We start from the raw sequence: 15,778 nt of genomic DNA on the forward strand, positions 1-15,778 counted from the left end.
GAGCATCAGACTAATAGATTGACCCCTATGGCCTGGAAAGTTGATTTCAGTTGGAGGAGCATCAGACTGCTAGATTGACCCCTATGGCCTGGAAAGTTGATCTCAGTTGGTGGAGCATCAGACTGCTTGATGAAGATCCGAGGTGTGTTGATTCAATAGTTACCAGTGGTGGTTTTAATTTCTCACATGGCTAAGATCAAAAGTCCTTGTGTGTTACTTTGTGTTCTTTGAAAATGCAAGTAACACCCTCCCACATGATGTTCAGTGAGGAAGCCACCAGATTCCACAATGAGATCCAGCCTCAAATTAAATCATAATGGTTGTTTTCAAGATAATAAACCCAGCAAACATAGTGTCCCTGGTTGTTAAAAATTGCAGGTGTAAGTTCCCCATACATTTTGAAAAAGAATCCAGATCTCCTATCTGAATAAGATGGTCATTCATCCAAGCATGTTACTGACTCTAACATTAACTTCTGACTTTTTCAACTGTGTGACCTTGTAAATTTGTGAAGTTTTATTATTGGAATGGCCCTAATTTGTTCTAGTCCACCAGGTTTTTTTCTCTCTCTCTTACTTAAAAAAAACTGAATTATCACTACCGGTATACAATATATTTGACCTATGACCTTGCAGATCATTTAACAGAATAGAAAGGTCCATTCTAACATGGAGAAGCCATTTCAATTCCGCTATATTAAATATGTCTGTGTAAATGATTCCAGTCCTAGACTCGGGACTATAATAGGCCTGGTAAGTGTTAAAGAGATGTTGGATCACTCAAACATGTATAGGTACCTAATACCAGTTATCTGGAAATCATCACGCATGCATATTATATCAGCAGGTGTCCAAACATTTTTTCACAAGCCATGGTTGCTAAACCTCATGACAAAATTTGGCTTCAAAGGTCAGTTGAAGGTCATAACTCTATTTCTATCACACTTTGTAGAATGCATTAAGGCCACCACTAATACATTTTTGCCACATTATGTTTCTGGCAGGATCCATGAAAGAGGACAAACCCTAATAATTACTAGTAACAATTTGTTATTTTTAGGTCACCTGCGATTGTCATCCATCATTTCGCGTCATATGTTAGCTTCCTATTGTAAACACGATAACTCGAGTTATAAACAATTTTGATGAAATTTGGTCTGCTGCCTTGTATTAATAAGTTAGCCACATCAACTACAGGACATAGTTATCGTCTTGTATACGGTTTTTCTATGTAACTCTATGTACATCTCGTCACAGTTTCCTGCCGTAGTGTACACTCCATACATCACAGCCTATACATTCTCACTGGCCATTTAGTGAAGGTCACAGTCTTGTCATCCAAACAACACACTTAAATCTTCTAATGGTTCTATTCTAAAGATAGAAGACATTTGATAGTTGATTATAAATACTTTTTCAATCCTTAAAATATTTTTTGTTGGTGTTTCTAAAATTCACTTATTATCTTGACAATTATTCTGGTTATTTGAGGTGCACATGTTTACACTAAACAGATATCTAGAAAGGTATCATATTTCTTTGACAACACAATTACAAAAGCTAGAAAACCACTGAAAAATACCTATATCTCAAAGATCACAACAATGTCCTCAAACAGTACAACATTTATTACACTGAATTAACACAAATGCATACATTATACTATAATGACTTGACTTTCACCAGGAAGAACTTTCCCATCAACATAATGCCCCCAAGACCATCCCAGAAGAAATAAGGACTACACATGACAGAAGCACTGGTTGCCGTGTCAGCATACCAAGGAACACAGTATTGTCAATAGTATTTTGTCAGTGTCCGAGGTAATGTGGTAAAAAAAACCCTAAGGTAAAACAATACATGTATGTCATTCCCAGAATGTGACACAATACCACTACGAACACACTTTTAGAGACGTTTATTCTGTAATAGACCATTATTTAAATCTGACAAAAAGTATTCTACACAAGTCTAATGTTCATAAAACAGGAAAAAAATTCAAATTATTCATTTATACAAGATATCCCAGAGGGATCTTAGCACCCACCATTTCATCTGTATTTAACCTTTATAATTGGAGCTTTTCCCTGACCTGATCTTTCCTCTGATTCTACTTGTAATCACATGTGTATGAAATTTGACAATTCCTTTTAGAAAATAGCAATAACAATTCTAAACTGTAAAATCAAAGATGGCCGTCTGTCAACCATTTTGTTTTTCTGATAAGTCCCAAAATTATAAGGGCAAAACTAGGGACCAATGGGAACCTACATATGAAATTTAAGAACAATCCAGCACTTCTAAAGAAATAGCTTTTATTTTCTGATCTGTTCCAAAATCAAAATTCACTGCTAGTGACCAAGGGGAACTGAGACAGTAATAAGACTTTTTAAAAGATGGACGACAGACCACAGATGTAGGACAATTTTAATAGCCGAACATCCAACGATGGCGGGCTAAACATATCAACATACAATCACATGATAACATCAGTAAGTGTTTAATGTTACTTGAGATGTGCAGGAGTGACAATTTAACGGAGTTTAACATAGCTATACAAACTGGTACACATACATGGCAAGTAACATGAAAATGCATTGGTACTTAATGTAAATAGCATACAGAAAGGTCTATAATCAAACACGTTTTTAAATAACAGCTGATTTCATTCCAAAGTGTCAGGGAATCAGTGGTCAGCTGAGGTCTTTTTACTTATCTAAGGAAAAAATAGAGTGAAATGTTCGTTAATTTTTACATATAAATTAGTCAGTAAAGATGCTAACCTTAGAGATATCACAGAATTGTAATTTATAAAGGTAAGTTTATGTCTGATTAGTAACAATGACCAAAAATATTATATAAACAATATACAGATTTATATCAGTCGCAGTCATTATAGGATATGTCACAAGCTTACATCAACTTCATCATTGTTATCAGGAAATGCTCAGCACCTAGGCCCAGTATAAGGTAAAATGCATTTTATAGAATTATATGTATGAATACTTTATCTGAATATCAGCCATTTGATCAAGTATAAGTACTTATACAACAGTCTAAAAACTGTATTTTACTTAAATGCCTGGAATGTTTTTATAAAAGTTTACAAAAAGAAGTTATTTTGTATAAAGTTTCTAAAAAGATTATTTTTCAAACTTCAAAACAAGAAGACCTTTTTTACAAAAGGATACAGCATTTTGTGAAAAAAATTACAATCAACCTTTCAAAAAAAATCTAACTTTAAAAACTGCAGAATAAACTATATTGATGTAAGGAGACTATGTGAAACATTTCCAAATACATCCATAGTACTGACACAAAATATACAGGCATTATATATACAAAACATATCAGAATATTGTATTTTGTGAACACAGGCTGAAAAATGAAACAACACCATGATAAACACTAACCGTCCATTAACTACAAATATCCTACTCCAGGCATCTCGGACAAAAGTAAACATAAGTCAACAAGGATTATTGATATCAAGGTTCCAGCTTTAGAATTAAATATGTCTTTTGATGTATTTAAATAATCTTCAACAATAAGTTTATCAAGCAGATAATGACATGAATGATATGGGTGAATTATCATGTAGGTACATGGAACTGAAGCTGAGATCATCTTCAAAGCATACTGTGTTAAATTGACCCACTTGGTAACAGAATGCAAAAGCTATCTTTGCAGTGACACAGTGACACACTGACAGCAAAGTTTGGTTCTGCTGTGACACATTGACAGCACAGTTTGATTCTGCTGTGACACATTGACAGCACAGTTTGCGCTGCTGTGACACACTGATAGCATGGTTTGAGTCTCTGCAGTGACATAATGACAGCACAGGTTGAGTCTACTGTGACACACTGACAGTACGGTTTGAGTCTACTGTGACACACTGACAGTACGGTTTGAGTCTACTGTGACAAACTGACAGTACAGTTTGAGTCTACTGTGACACATTGACAGTACAGTTTGAGTCTAATGTGACACACTGACAGTATAGTTTGAATCTACTGTGACATGCTGACAGTAATGTCCAAGTTTGAAGTGACACACTGACAGTTATGTCCAAGTTTGTAGTGACACACTGACAGTAATGTCTCAAGTTTGTAGTGACACACTGACAGCAATGTCCAAAGTTTGTAGTGACACACTGACTAATGTCCAAAGTTTGTAGTGACACACTGACAGTAATGTCCAAAGTTTGTAGTGACACACTGACAGTAATGTCCCAAGTTTGTAGTGAAACACTGACAGTAATGTCCCAAGTTTGTAGTGACACACTGACAGTAATGTCCAAGTTTGAAATGACACACTGACAGTTATGTCCAAGTTTGTAGTGACACACTGACAGTAATGTCCCAAGCTTGTATTGACACACTGACAGTAATGTACAAAGTTTGTAGTGACACACTGACAGTAATGTACAAAGTTTGTAGTGACACAATGACAGTAATGTACAAAGTTTGTACTGATACACTGACAGTAATGTCCCAAGTTTGTAGTGAAACACTGACAGTAATGTCCCAAGTTTGTAGTGACACACTGACAGTAATGTCCAAGTTTGAAATGACACACTGACAGTTATGTCCAAGTTTGTAGTGACACACTGACAGTAATGTCTCAAGCTTGTATTGACACACTGACAGTAATGTACAAAGTTTGTAGTGACACACTGACAGTAATGTACAAAGTTTGTAGTGACACACTGACAGTAATGTACAAAGTTTGTACTGACACACTGACAGTAATGTACAAAGTTTGTAGTGACACACTGACAGTAATGTCCCAAGCTTGTAGTGATACACTGACAGTAATGTCCAAAGTTTGTAGTGACACACTGACAGCAATGTCCCAAGCTTGCAGTGACACACTGACAGTAATGTACAAAGTTTGTAGTGACACACTGACAGTAATGTCCAAAGTTTGTAGTGACACACTGACAGTAATGTACAAAGTTTGTAGTGACACACTGACAGTAATGTCCAAAGTTTGTAGTGACACACTGACAGTAATGTCCAAAGTTTGTAGTGACACACTGACAGTAATGTCCCAAGTTTGTAGTGACACATAACACTTACAGCAGTCTTATAATACAATGACCAATGACAACCCTGTCCTGTTCAGCAGTAACAACCTGACAGTACAATCTATATTTGCAATGATACACAACACTGTCTACTTTTACATGGACAGAACTGTCGTATTGGCCATTGAATGGTCAGACTCCATATCGAGTAGTAACTGCTGGCTTTATAAGCATAACATACCTTGCCACCTACTCATGTGAGTTAATTTATGATACTTCTAATTTGAGCTCATTATAATGTACAATGTATAATGTACAATATTTTTAAACTACACACATGTATACTTTGAAGTAGTGTCAGGAAAGTTGGACCAATCATCAAAAATACAAAACGTACTATCAGTTACATAAATGGGCCACCAAATAGGAAAAGAAATCTGCAACATGCTGGACATTTTAGGACATGATCTGGTGAATCTTTATGGATCTGTGAAGCATATATCTGTGTAAATAAAGTGATCCCTGACCACAATTAACTCCTCTATCATTAATTAATGAAACTTATTTAAGGTTGCAACATTCATTTAGCTGTGCTTCCTGAAGGCATCAGTTCCTGGTCAGGATCCATCTGTATTTCCTCGAAGGAGGAACTTGAATCATTGCCATCTGATATACCACCAGAATTTTCCTCAGCACTGTTATTCTTCTGAGGACTTATTTCTGGACTAATTACTTGTTCGGAGCTAAATCCAGAATCTATTAGTTCTTGATTCTCATTTCTATGAATTGTCTCCCTTGCTTCCGATTTTACTGACATCTTGGAAGGTGTTTCTTCAGCAGGTTCTTCATCATCATCTGATGGCTCCCCCATGAAAGTTGTGGCAGAGGCCTCACTGCGGGAGACGCTACTGTCAATCATACTTTCATCAAAGGACATACCTTCAGAGTCGAAGTCTGCAGTATCATCCAAATTTAGACCGCTCTCCTCTTCAGCCTCCTCCACATAAAACTCACTCTGTTTGGCAAGAGGAGCCATGAAGTGGATTTTGTCTGCATCATAAATCTCCAACATTGGATGGGCACAAAGACAATGCTCCTGGAATAAAACACACATCTATGATAAATACTGGCTAGTTGTTATCATTAAGTTGTTTACACAATTCATGGTGTTCCATTAATAGTAGTCTACATCCCCGGAAAGGAATACATTTAGTTGTCTTAATCACTATATCTATAGCATTTCTGTAAGAAACATTCAACAATGCAGAAGTTACTGCATGCAAAAATCCACAGAATATTGAAATGACTGGCCTCATGGGTTTTCCGTTTATTAATTATATAAGAAATCAATGCATGTTTTAGTTATTTAACTCAACTTATATTACAGAAATCCAGTTTAGGATTCACCTTAAAAGTCATTCAAGAGTCACTTATCAAAGAAGCTATCCACACATAACTAACAACTGCAGGATACTTTCTATATCAATGTACTTGAACAAACATGTACAACACAAATCACTTGTAATTGTTCACCAGCTCTCTGTTCTAAGGATAGTGAGACAACAAACCTCGTAGCAAATGACATGTCTGGTACATGGAGGTTTGACAAAAACCATAGAAAAAGCTATACCTACATATTGAACTTATATCGTGAAACAAATAATTACCTGTATTTATGAGAATTTACTTCCTGTATCTATGAGGACTAATTACCTGTATTTATGAGGATTTACTTCCTGTATCTATGAGGACTAATTACCTGTATTTATAATTACCTGTATTTACTTCCTGTATCTATGAGGACTAATTACCTGGATTTACTTCCTGTATCTATGAGGACTAATTACCTGTATTTATGAGGATTTACTTCCTGTATCTATGAGGACTAATTACCTGTATTTATGAGGATTTACTTCCTGTATCTATGAGGACTAATTACCTGTATTTATGAGAATTTACTTCCTGTATCTATGAGGACTAATTACCTGTATGTATGAGAATTTACTTCCTGTATCTATGAGGACTAATTACCTGTATGTATGAGAATTTACTTCCTGTATCTATGAGGACTAATTACCTGTATGTATGAGAATTTACTTCCTGTATCTATGAGGACTAATTACCTGTATGTATGAGAATTTACTTCCTATATCTATGAGGACTAATTACCTGTATTTACGAGGACTCATTACCTGTTTATTGAGGACTGCTTACCTGTATAATGCAAACCAACTACATTCATTTTTCAGAACTAAATACCTGCATATTGAGGGTTAATTACTTGCAGATTGAGAGCTAATTATCTACATAATGAGGATTAATTACCTTCATATTTAGGGCTAATTATCTGTATGTTGAGAACTATTAACCTGTATATATATTTAGGGCTAATTACCTGTATGTTGAGAACTAATAACCTGTATATATATTTAGGGCTAATTACCTGTATGTTGAGAACTAATAACCTGTATATATATCTAGGGCTAATTACCTGTATGTTGAGAACTAATAACCTGTATATATATCTAGGGCTAATTACCTGTATACTAAGGAATTATTACATGCATATTGAGGACTAATTATTTCCATACATTTAAGTCTATTAAATTGAGAAGTAATTACCTGTGTATTAAGGGCTAATTACCTGTGTATTAAGGGCTAATTACCTGTGTATTGAGGTTAATTACCTGTATACTGAGGTAATTACCTGTGTATTGAGGGCTTATTACTTGTATAATGAGGACTTATTACCTGCATACTGAGGGCTAAATGTCTGTATATTGAAAGCTAATTACCTCCATTTTGTGGGCTAATTATCTTCACATTGAGAACTAATTACCTGCATATTGAGGGCTGATCACCTGTATATTGAGGGTTAATTACCTGCATATTGAGGGCTGATCACCTGTATATTGAGGGTTAATTACCTGCATATTGAGGGCTGATCACCTGTATATTGAGGGTTAATTACCTGTGTAATGAGGGCTGATCACCTGTATATTGAGGGTTAATTACCTGTATACTGATGGCTGATTGCTTATATATTGACAGTTAATTATCTGTATATAAAGGGCTAATTACCTGTATATTAAGGGCTAATTACCTGTATTTTGACGGCTGATCACCTGTACATTGAGGGTTAATTACCTGTATACTGATGGTTGATTGCCTATTTATTGACAGTTAATTATCTGTATATAAAGGGCTAATTACCTGTATATTAAGGGTTAATTACCTGTATATTGATGGCTGATCGCCTATATATTGACGGTTAATTACCTGTATAATAAGGGCTAATTACCTGTATATTGATGGCTGATCGCCTATATATTGACGGTTAATTACCTGTATAATAAGGGCTAATTACCTGTATATTTAGGGCTGATCACCAGTATATTGAGGGTTAATTACCTGTGTAATGAGGGCTGATCACCTATATATCTGTATATTGTGGGTTAATTACCTGTATATTGATGGCTGATCGCCTATATATTGACGGTTAATTACCTGTATAATAAGGGCTAATTACCTGTATATTTAGGGCTGATCATCTGTATATTGAGGGTTAATTACCTGTGTAATGAGGGCTGATCACCTGTATATATTGAGGGCTAATTACCTGTATATTAAGGGCTAATTACCTGTATATTTAGGGCTGATCAGCTGTATATTGAGGGTTAATTACCTGTGTAATGAGGGCTGATCACCTGTATATTGAGGGTTAATTACCTGTGTAATGAGGGCTGATCACCTGTATATTGAGGGTTAATTACCTGTGTAATGAGGGCTGATCACCTGTATATTGAGGGTTAATTACCTGCATATTGAGGGCTGATCACCTGTATATTGACGGTTAATTACCTGTATATTGAGGGCTGATCACCTGTATATTGAGGGTTAATTACCTGTGTAATGAGGGCTGATCACCTGTATATTGAGGGTTAATTACCTGTGTAATGAGGGCTGATCACCTGTATATTGACGGTTAATTACCTGCATATTGAGGGCTGATCACCTGTATATTGACGGCTAATTACCTGTATATTTAGAGCTGATCACCTGTATATTGAGGGTTAATTACCTGTGTAATGAGGGCCGATCACCTGTATATTGAGGGTTAATTACCTGTGTAATGAGGGCTAATTTTCAGTATATTGAGAACTTATTACCTGGCTGTATGTAATGCTTTATATGTATATTCAGTTATAGATATATTATATAGGTTGTGACATTATACACTTTACCTCTATGTAGGAGCCCAAGGCTGGGTACACTTTAAATATGGCCATGAATATTGACAGTGTACTTCTATAGGGGAAGAATGTGCTGACAGCAAAGGACACACTCGGCAGTGTAAACATCTTATATCCTTCGCCTAATAACTTCTTTTTGAATTCTTCATCTTCTGGTTTACCATCCTCAGATAGAATTCCTCCAACAGCATAACGCAACTTGTCAGAGGGGACCTGGAAATCACATTCAATCATCTGTTACAAGCCAATGTCTTGGATTAAATCTAACCAGCATTTTAACATGAAACATATTCTACAGATATTTGACATAGAAGGTAATATACACACAACAGAATGAAGAGTCTAGACTCTGGTAAACATAGTTTCTTGTATATTAAATCTTATTGTTACATGTAAACAGCTGGTAGCCTTTGAAGTATATATATTGATTAAATGACACTGGATGGATGATCAGTGGAGTATCATGTAACATGTAATAACAATTAACGATCATACAATTGAATAAGATACTAGGCATAAGTGTATTAATATACTCTGAAACTGATGGTGTAAGGAAATGTAGACATTTTGTAAAAAAGGGTTCTTTACACAGAAACTGTCTGCCATGAGCTCCAATAAGAATCTCATCTCTAGTCTATACATGTAGCCATCATTTTCCAGTGGTTTGTAACAACTCACTAGATTTAAACCAGCCAGATATCTGTTATCCTTGTCTTGGGGCATTCTTTAATGTGAATTTCATTTTCTGGCTTGTGTTAAAAAAATTTAACATTATGGTTAAATTCATGGAACGTTAACCCTGCTCATGGCAAGACACCTACACATTCCTTATACTCACTCTCTGTGTTATGTGTGCTAAGTTCAATTTCATTTCAAATTTCTCAAATGGATACAGATTTCTAGGCCACTAGTTTACAAGCAGAGGGATTATCTCCCCTTGAACAATGGTCATACAAGAATATACAAGTGTATTCAACATACATAATCAAAAACCTCACATGGTAGTCAAACCTAAAACATATCACTTGCAGCACACAGTAAAACTTTGTAACTGAAGCCCTAGATTTTATTACTTCAAGTGTTTGACACATCCATTCATAGAAAGGAATCTGTTATGTCACCTTACAAATTAGTAAACCTTGTTAATTTTGTATTCACAAAGGCATTTATAGATGCATCCTCAATCATTACTGAAAAATATGCATTTCTGTTATATATGTAGTGACATGGCCAAATAGCTACCATCATTCCAGTCCAAATCTTGATTGCTTTGACACAAGTGTTTATAGAAATAAACACATTATGGTATGCCTAGCAATTCACAATCATCAATAAATGCTGAAATGTTTCAAACCAAACTAGGCATAACTTTTCAAAGAAAGAACGGTGCCTTATGCAAGAACCTTATCTGTATATGTTTTCATGGTATGAGGCCTTCTTTCACTAAAGGACTGAAAGGCTTTAAAGAACATACAATGTATACAGCTGAAGTCAAGTCACAAAATTTCAGAGTCTGTTCATGGGAATTTCTGCAGCAAAGCAGTATCTGACTAGATGTTGGTTTTCTATATATGGTAACACTTTTTATGCACCAGAACTAATCATACACAGTCCCATCACAAATTTACAAAGCAAATGTGATGTTCCTCAAGTTAAGCACAGAAGCAAGTAAGAATGTTTCTAGGGAGGAGGCTTGTGTAGTATACATTTACTATTAATTATATAGTACAAAGCGCCCTTCCCCTATAACTTTGTTATATGCCCCAGTGATTAGAAAGAAGTTGCATCAGGACCATTCTCCATATTTATATGAGTGTAAACAGACTCTTTACTAGCACCTCTGATATATATTATATATGTGTGTGTGTGTGTGTGTGTATAGTATGGTAATGACCCTCTGATACGTAGCATAAATATATATACTATGGTAATAAGAGCATCTTCTATTTTTATATACTATTAATGTAGGTCAACATACGAATTACCTTTAATCTGTTAAGTGATAAATTCCAAGCTCGGGGATAAACAAAGCAGTGTGGTCGTGTTATTTATTTATCTACCTTCAGACAAGATGACATCATTGACAGACCGCCACTGTGGATAGATACGCAATAAACCTACAGGCCTTATCGCCTTTTCAAATTTTAGATTACGCTGACTTGAAATTTGTTCTGCTTGTTCTGCAGAAACAGCCCACTTGTGATAATACTTGATCTAGTTTATTTTTATTTAGTTCTTTCTGACATAATAATTTTGTTTACCACTTTGGGGTCATCGTAGTAAATGCAGACAACTCGGTGGCCTGGAGGAGCAATAAGACTGATGTCACTGCACAGCTGGCCTGCTCCTTTGTAAGGTCCTCGCCCAAACTTGTACGCAATAGTTACCTCTCCTATGGGTGGCTTACCGGTCCCAACAGTTACATGATCAAATAACCCAGAGTAAATCACCAAGCCCAACAGTGTCAACAACAAACAAAACAATAATATTCCTATCCCCGCCAGAAGTAGTACTTCCGCCATGGCTGTCAATAGTCCATTCGTATGACATCAACAAATTTCAAGTCACATGTTTTATGATGCAAACGTGCAAGACGTTCCGAATGTCTAAAGGGAAGTAACTCTACCAAACTTGAAATTTCCCGGCAAAAACGTCACTATTATACATCTGTTCAAAGTAATCAGTGTACTACCACAACCTTCACAAGATTTATTATTCGAGAGTTTATCAAATTTCATTTACACTGGCATCATGCATTTAATATATATATAAATATAGATATTGGTGCTGAAATAGCAGGAGTCCTGTATTTAATCAATAGTGTTATATCACATACAAAAAACGTCTGGTTCCTGTAAGCTGAGTAGCCAGAATTTGGTTCATACAATAGACTGGTCTAATACGTCGTACATTTGAAGGAAACGTTTCCGGCCACTGTAACTTTTAATTAGAGTGTTGTATTTAGATCTTATGGTCGAATATGCTTACTCAGTTTGGTACCCAATGTGTAAAAAGGAAATTATAGAGCACTGAAAATGCTCAAAGAAGAGAGACAACATTGATATCAAGGATATCCGACCACTTAGTTACCACCTTAGTTACCACGTTAGTCACCACTCTCTGGGATTACTATTAATCGCTGCAATGTCAAGGATATCCGACCAATGAGTTACCACGTTAGTTACCACGTTAGTCACCATTCTCTGGGATTACCACTAATCCCTGCAATGTCAAGGATATCCGACCAATGAGTTACCACGTTAGTTACCACGTTAGTCACCACTCTCTGGGACTACCACTAATCGCTGCAATGTCAAGGATATCCGACCAATGAATTACCACGTTAGTTACCACTCTCTGGGATTACCACTAAACGCTGCAATGTCAAGGATATCCGACCACTTAGTTACCACGTTAGTCACCACTCTCTGGGATTACCACTAATCCCTGCAATGTCAAGGATATCCGACCAATGAGTTACCACGTTAGTTACCACGTTAGTCACCACTCTCTGGGATTACCAATAATCGCTGCAATGTCACGATCGGAGAGTAAAAAACGACATGATTCAAACATTTAAAATACTTAAAGAAATAGCGTCGGCAGATATAATGATATTGGGGACACGCATATGGAACCTCAAACTAAAGGACACTTTCTGAAATAAAATAAAAAAAAAACACCAAAAGATGTATGATAAATAGAAGGGAAAACACGAACAATTAACGTTTTCATCGGCGAAGACGTACTTGCACAATTGTGTTAAATATTTCCGAAACCGGCCATGGAACGATGATAATAATGGATGCAGGACATATACACGTCCTAGACACACGTGATATCAGGAATATATTGACACACTTTTCTTTACTGCACACTTGTGCATTAGTCCTACATGTCACGAACATTAAATTCTTTCGACGACATCTTAATGAATATGGAATAAAACAGGGAGTGTGGTTCAAAATTGTCAACGACGAGAGAGAAGTTTGCACCTACAAGTCTAGAGATTTTTTGTCACTTTGTGACATCGCATAACCAATTTTAAATAAATTATATGAATCTATATACACCATGCGATAAGAATCCCTGTCACTACATTACGAACACTTTACTCTTATCATCATTACTGGTTACTAATGAATAAATTAAACCCGATCTGAGATGGTGAGACAATGTAAAACTAGAGAGTGAGAAGACTTCCAGACACAGAAGGCTGTGGAATGTATCTCAATTTGTTTTAAAATAGGTTTAAGAGATCGATTAACGAGCTAACTGATGAACTATAATAACAATTTTGAGTAATTGAGTATTCACAACTTTTATATTTGTTTGATGAGTCAGAGACAATATCAGCAGGTGCTTGATGAGATAGAGACAATTTTTACAGGTTCTCGTTGAATAAGAGACTATTTGCACAGGTTATCGTTCGGTTAGAGACGATATTTAAAGGTGCTTGATGAGTCAGAGACAACTTTAGCAGGTGATGGATAAATGAGATACAACTGTAGTAGGTGATGGATAAGTGGGAGACAGCTGTAGCAGGTGATGGATAAGTGAGACAGCTGTAGCAGGTGATGGGTTAGTGAGAGACAGCTGTAGCAGGTGATGGATAAGTGAGACAGCTGTAGCAGGTGATGGATAAGTGAGATACAGCTGTAGCAGGTGATGGATAAGTAAGAGACAATTGTAGCAGGTGATGGGTTAGTAAGAGACAGCTGCAGCAGGTGATGGATTAGTGAGATACAGCTGTAGCTGGTGTTGGATAAGTAAGAGACAATTGTAGCAGGTGATAGGTTAGTGAGAGACAGCTGTAGCTGGTGATGGATAAATGAGATACAACTGTAGTAGGTGATGGATAAGTGGGAGACAGCTGTAGCAGGTGATGGATAAGTGAGACAGCTGTAGCAGGTGATGGGTAAGTAGCAGTGATGGGTTAGAGACAGCTGCAGCAGGTGATGGATTAGTGAGACAGCTGTAGCAGGTGATGGGGATGAGAGAAGTGAGACAGCTGTATAGCAGCTGTAGCAGGTGATGGATAAGTAAGAGAAGAGACAATTGTAGCAGGTGATGGGTTAGTAAGAGACAGCTGCAGCAGGTGATGGATTAGTGAGATACAGCTGTAGCTGGTGATGGATAAGTAAGAGACAATTGTAGCAGGTGATGGGTTAGTAAGAAACAGCTGCAGCAGATGGTGGGTTAGTGAGATACAGCTGTAGCTGGTGATGGATAAGTGAGAGACAGCTGTAGCAGGTGATGGATAAGTAAGAGACAGCTTTAGCAGGTGATGGGTTAGTGAGAGACAGCTATAGACGGTGATGGATAAGTAAGAGACAGCTGTACCAGGTGATGGATAAGTAAGAGACAGCTGTAGCAGGTGATGGATAAGTGAGAGACAATTGTAGCAGGTGATGGGTTAGTGAGAGACAGCTGTAGCTGGTGATGGATAAGTAAGAGACGGTTGTAGACGGTGATGGATAAGTAAGAGACAGCTGTAGACGGTGATGGATAAGTAAGAGACAGCTGTACCAGGTGATGGATAAGTAAGAGACAGCTGTAGCAGGTGATAGATAAGTGAGAGACAGCTGTAGCAGGTGATGGATAAGTAAGAGGCAACTGTAGCAGGTGATGGGTTAGTGAGAGACAGCTGTAGCTGGTGATGGATAAGTAAGAGACGGTTGTAGACGGTGATGGATAAGTAAGAGACAGCTGTAGCTGGTGATGGATAAGTAAGAGACGGTTGTAGACGGTGATGGATAAGTAAGAGACAGCTGTAGCAGGTGATGGATAAGTGAGAGACAATTGTAGCAGGTGATGGGTTAGTGAGAGACAGCTGTAGCTGGTGATGGATAAGTAAGAGACGGTTGTAGACGGTGATGGATAAGTAAGAGACAGCTGTAGCAGGTGATGGATAAGTAAGAGACAGCTGTAGCAGGTGATGGATAAGTGAGAGAAAGCTGTAGCAGGTGATGGATAAGTAAGAGACAGCTGTCGCAGGTGATGGATAAGTGAGAGACAGCTGTAGACGGTGATGGATAAGTAAGAGACGGTTGTAGACGGTGATGGATAAGTAAGAGACAGCTGTAGCAGGTGATGGATAAGTAAGAGACAGCTGTAGCAGGTGATGGATAAGTGAGAGAAAGCTGTAGCAGGTGATGGATAAGTAAGAGACAGCTGTCGCAGGTGATGGATAAGTGAGAGACAGCTGTAGACGGTGATGGATAAGTAAGAGACAGCTGTAGCAGGTGATGGATAAGTGAGAGACAGCAGTAGCAGGTGATGGGTTAGTGAGAGACAGCTGTAGCAGGTGATGGGTAAGTAAGAGACGGTTGTAGACGGTGATGGATAAGTAAGAGACAGCTGTAGCAGGTGATGGATAAGTGAGAGACAGCAGTAGCAGGTGATGGGTTAGTGAGAGACAGCTGTAGCAGGTGATGGGTAAGTAAGAGACGGTTGTAGACGGTGATGGATAAGTAAGAGACAGCTGTAGCAGG

The 15,778-nt window shown here is 37.2% G+C and overlaps 1 protein-coding gene across 1 annotated transcript; it reads right to left on the reverse strand.

Moving 5' to 3' along the window:
- Positions 1-1,612: 1,612 nt before the first annotated feature.
- On the reverse strand, positions 1,613-11,806 carry LOC132553217 (testis-expressed protein 264 homolog). The gene is made up of 3 exons (XM_060217447.1): positions 11,546-11,806; positions 9,276-9,497; positions 1,613-6,127 (listed from the first exon to the last, which is right to left on the reverse strand). Exons 1-3 carry the CDS (start codon positions 11,804-11,806, stop codon positions 5,612-5,614), a joined length of 999 nt encoding a protein of 332 aa, XP_060073430.1. The 3' UTR covers positions 1,613-5,611.
- Positions 11,807-15,778: the final 3,972 nt, after the last annotated feature.

Source organism: Ylistrum balloti, unplaced genomic scaffold (assembly GCF_031769215.1).
Source record: "Ylistrum balloti isolate Yb309-2 unplaced genomic scaffold, AGI_CSIRO_Ybal_v1 Utg370312, whole genome shotgun sequence".
Taxonomy (NCBI): Eukaryota; Metazoa; Mollusca; class Bivalvia; order Pectinida; family Pectinidae; genus Ylistrum; species Ylistrum balloti.

What these genes read in the sequence shown, in the direction of transcription:
- LOC132553217 (XM_060217447.1), bottom strand. Translation starts at nt 11,806, where the DNA reads ATGGCGGAAGTACTACTTCTGGCGGGGATAGGAATATTATTGTTTTGT. An exon ending in ACTACGATGACCCCAAAGTG is followed by an intron (nt 9,498 to 11,545) that starts GTAAACAAAATT and finishes TGTGATTTCCAG; the next exon opens with GTCCCCTCTGACAAGTTGCG. An exon ending in CCTTGGGCTCCTACATAGAG is followed by an intron (nt 6,128 to 9,275) that starts GTAAAGTGTATA and finishes GTTTTATTCCAG; the next exon opens with GAGCATTGTCTTTGTGCCCA.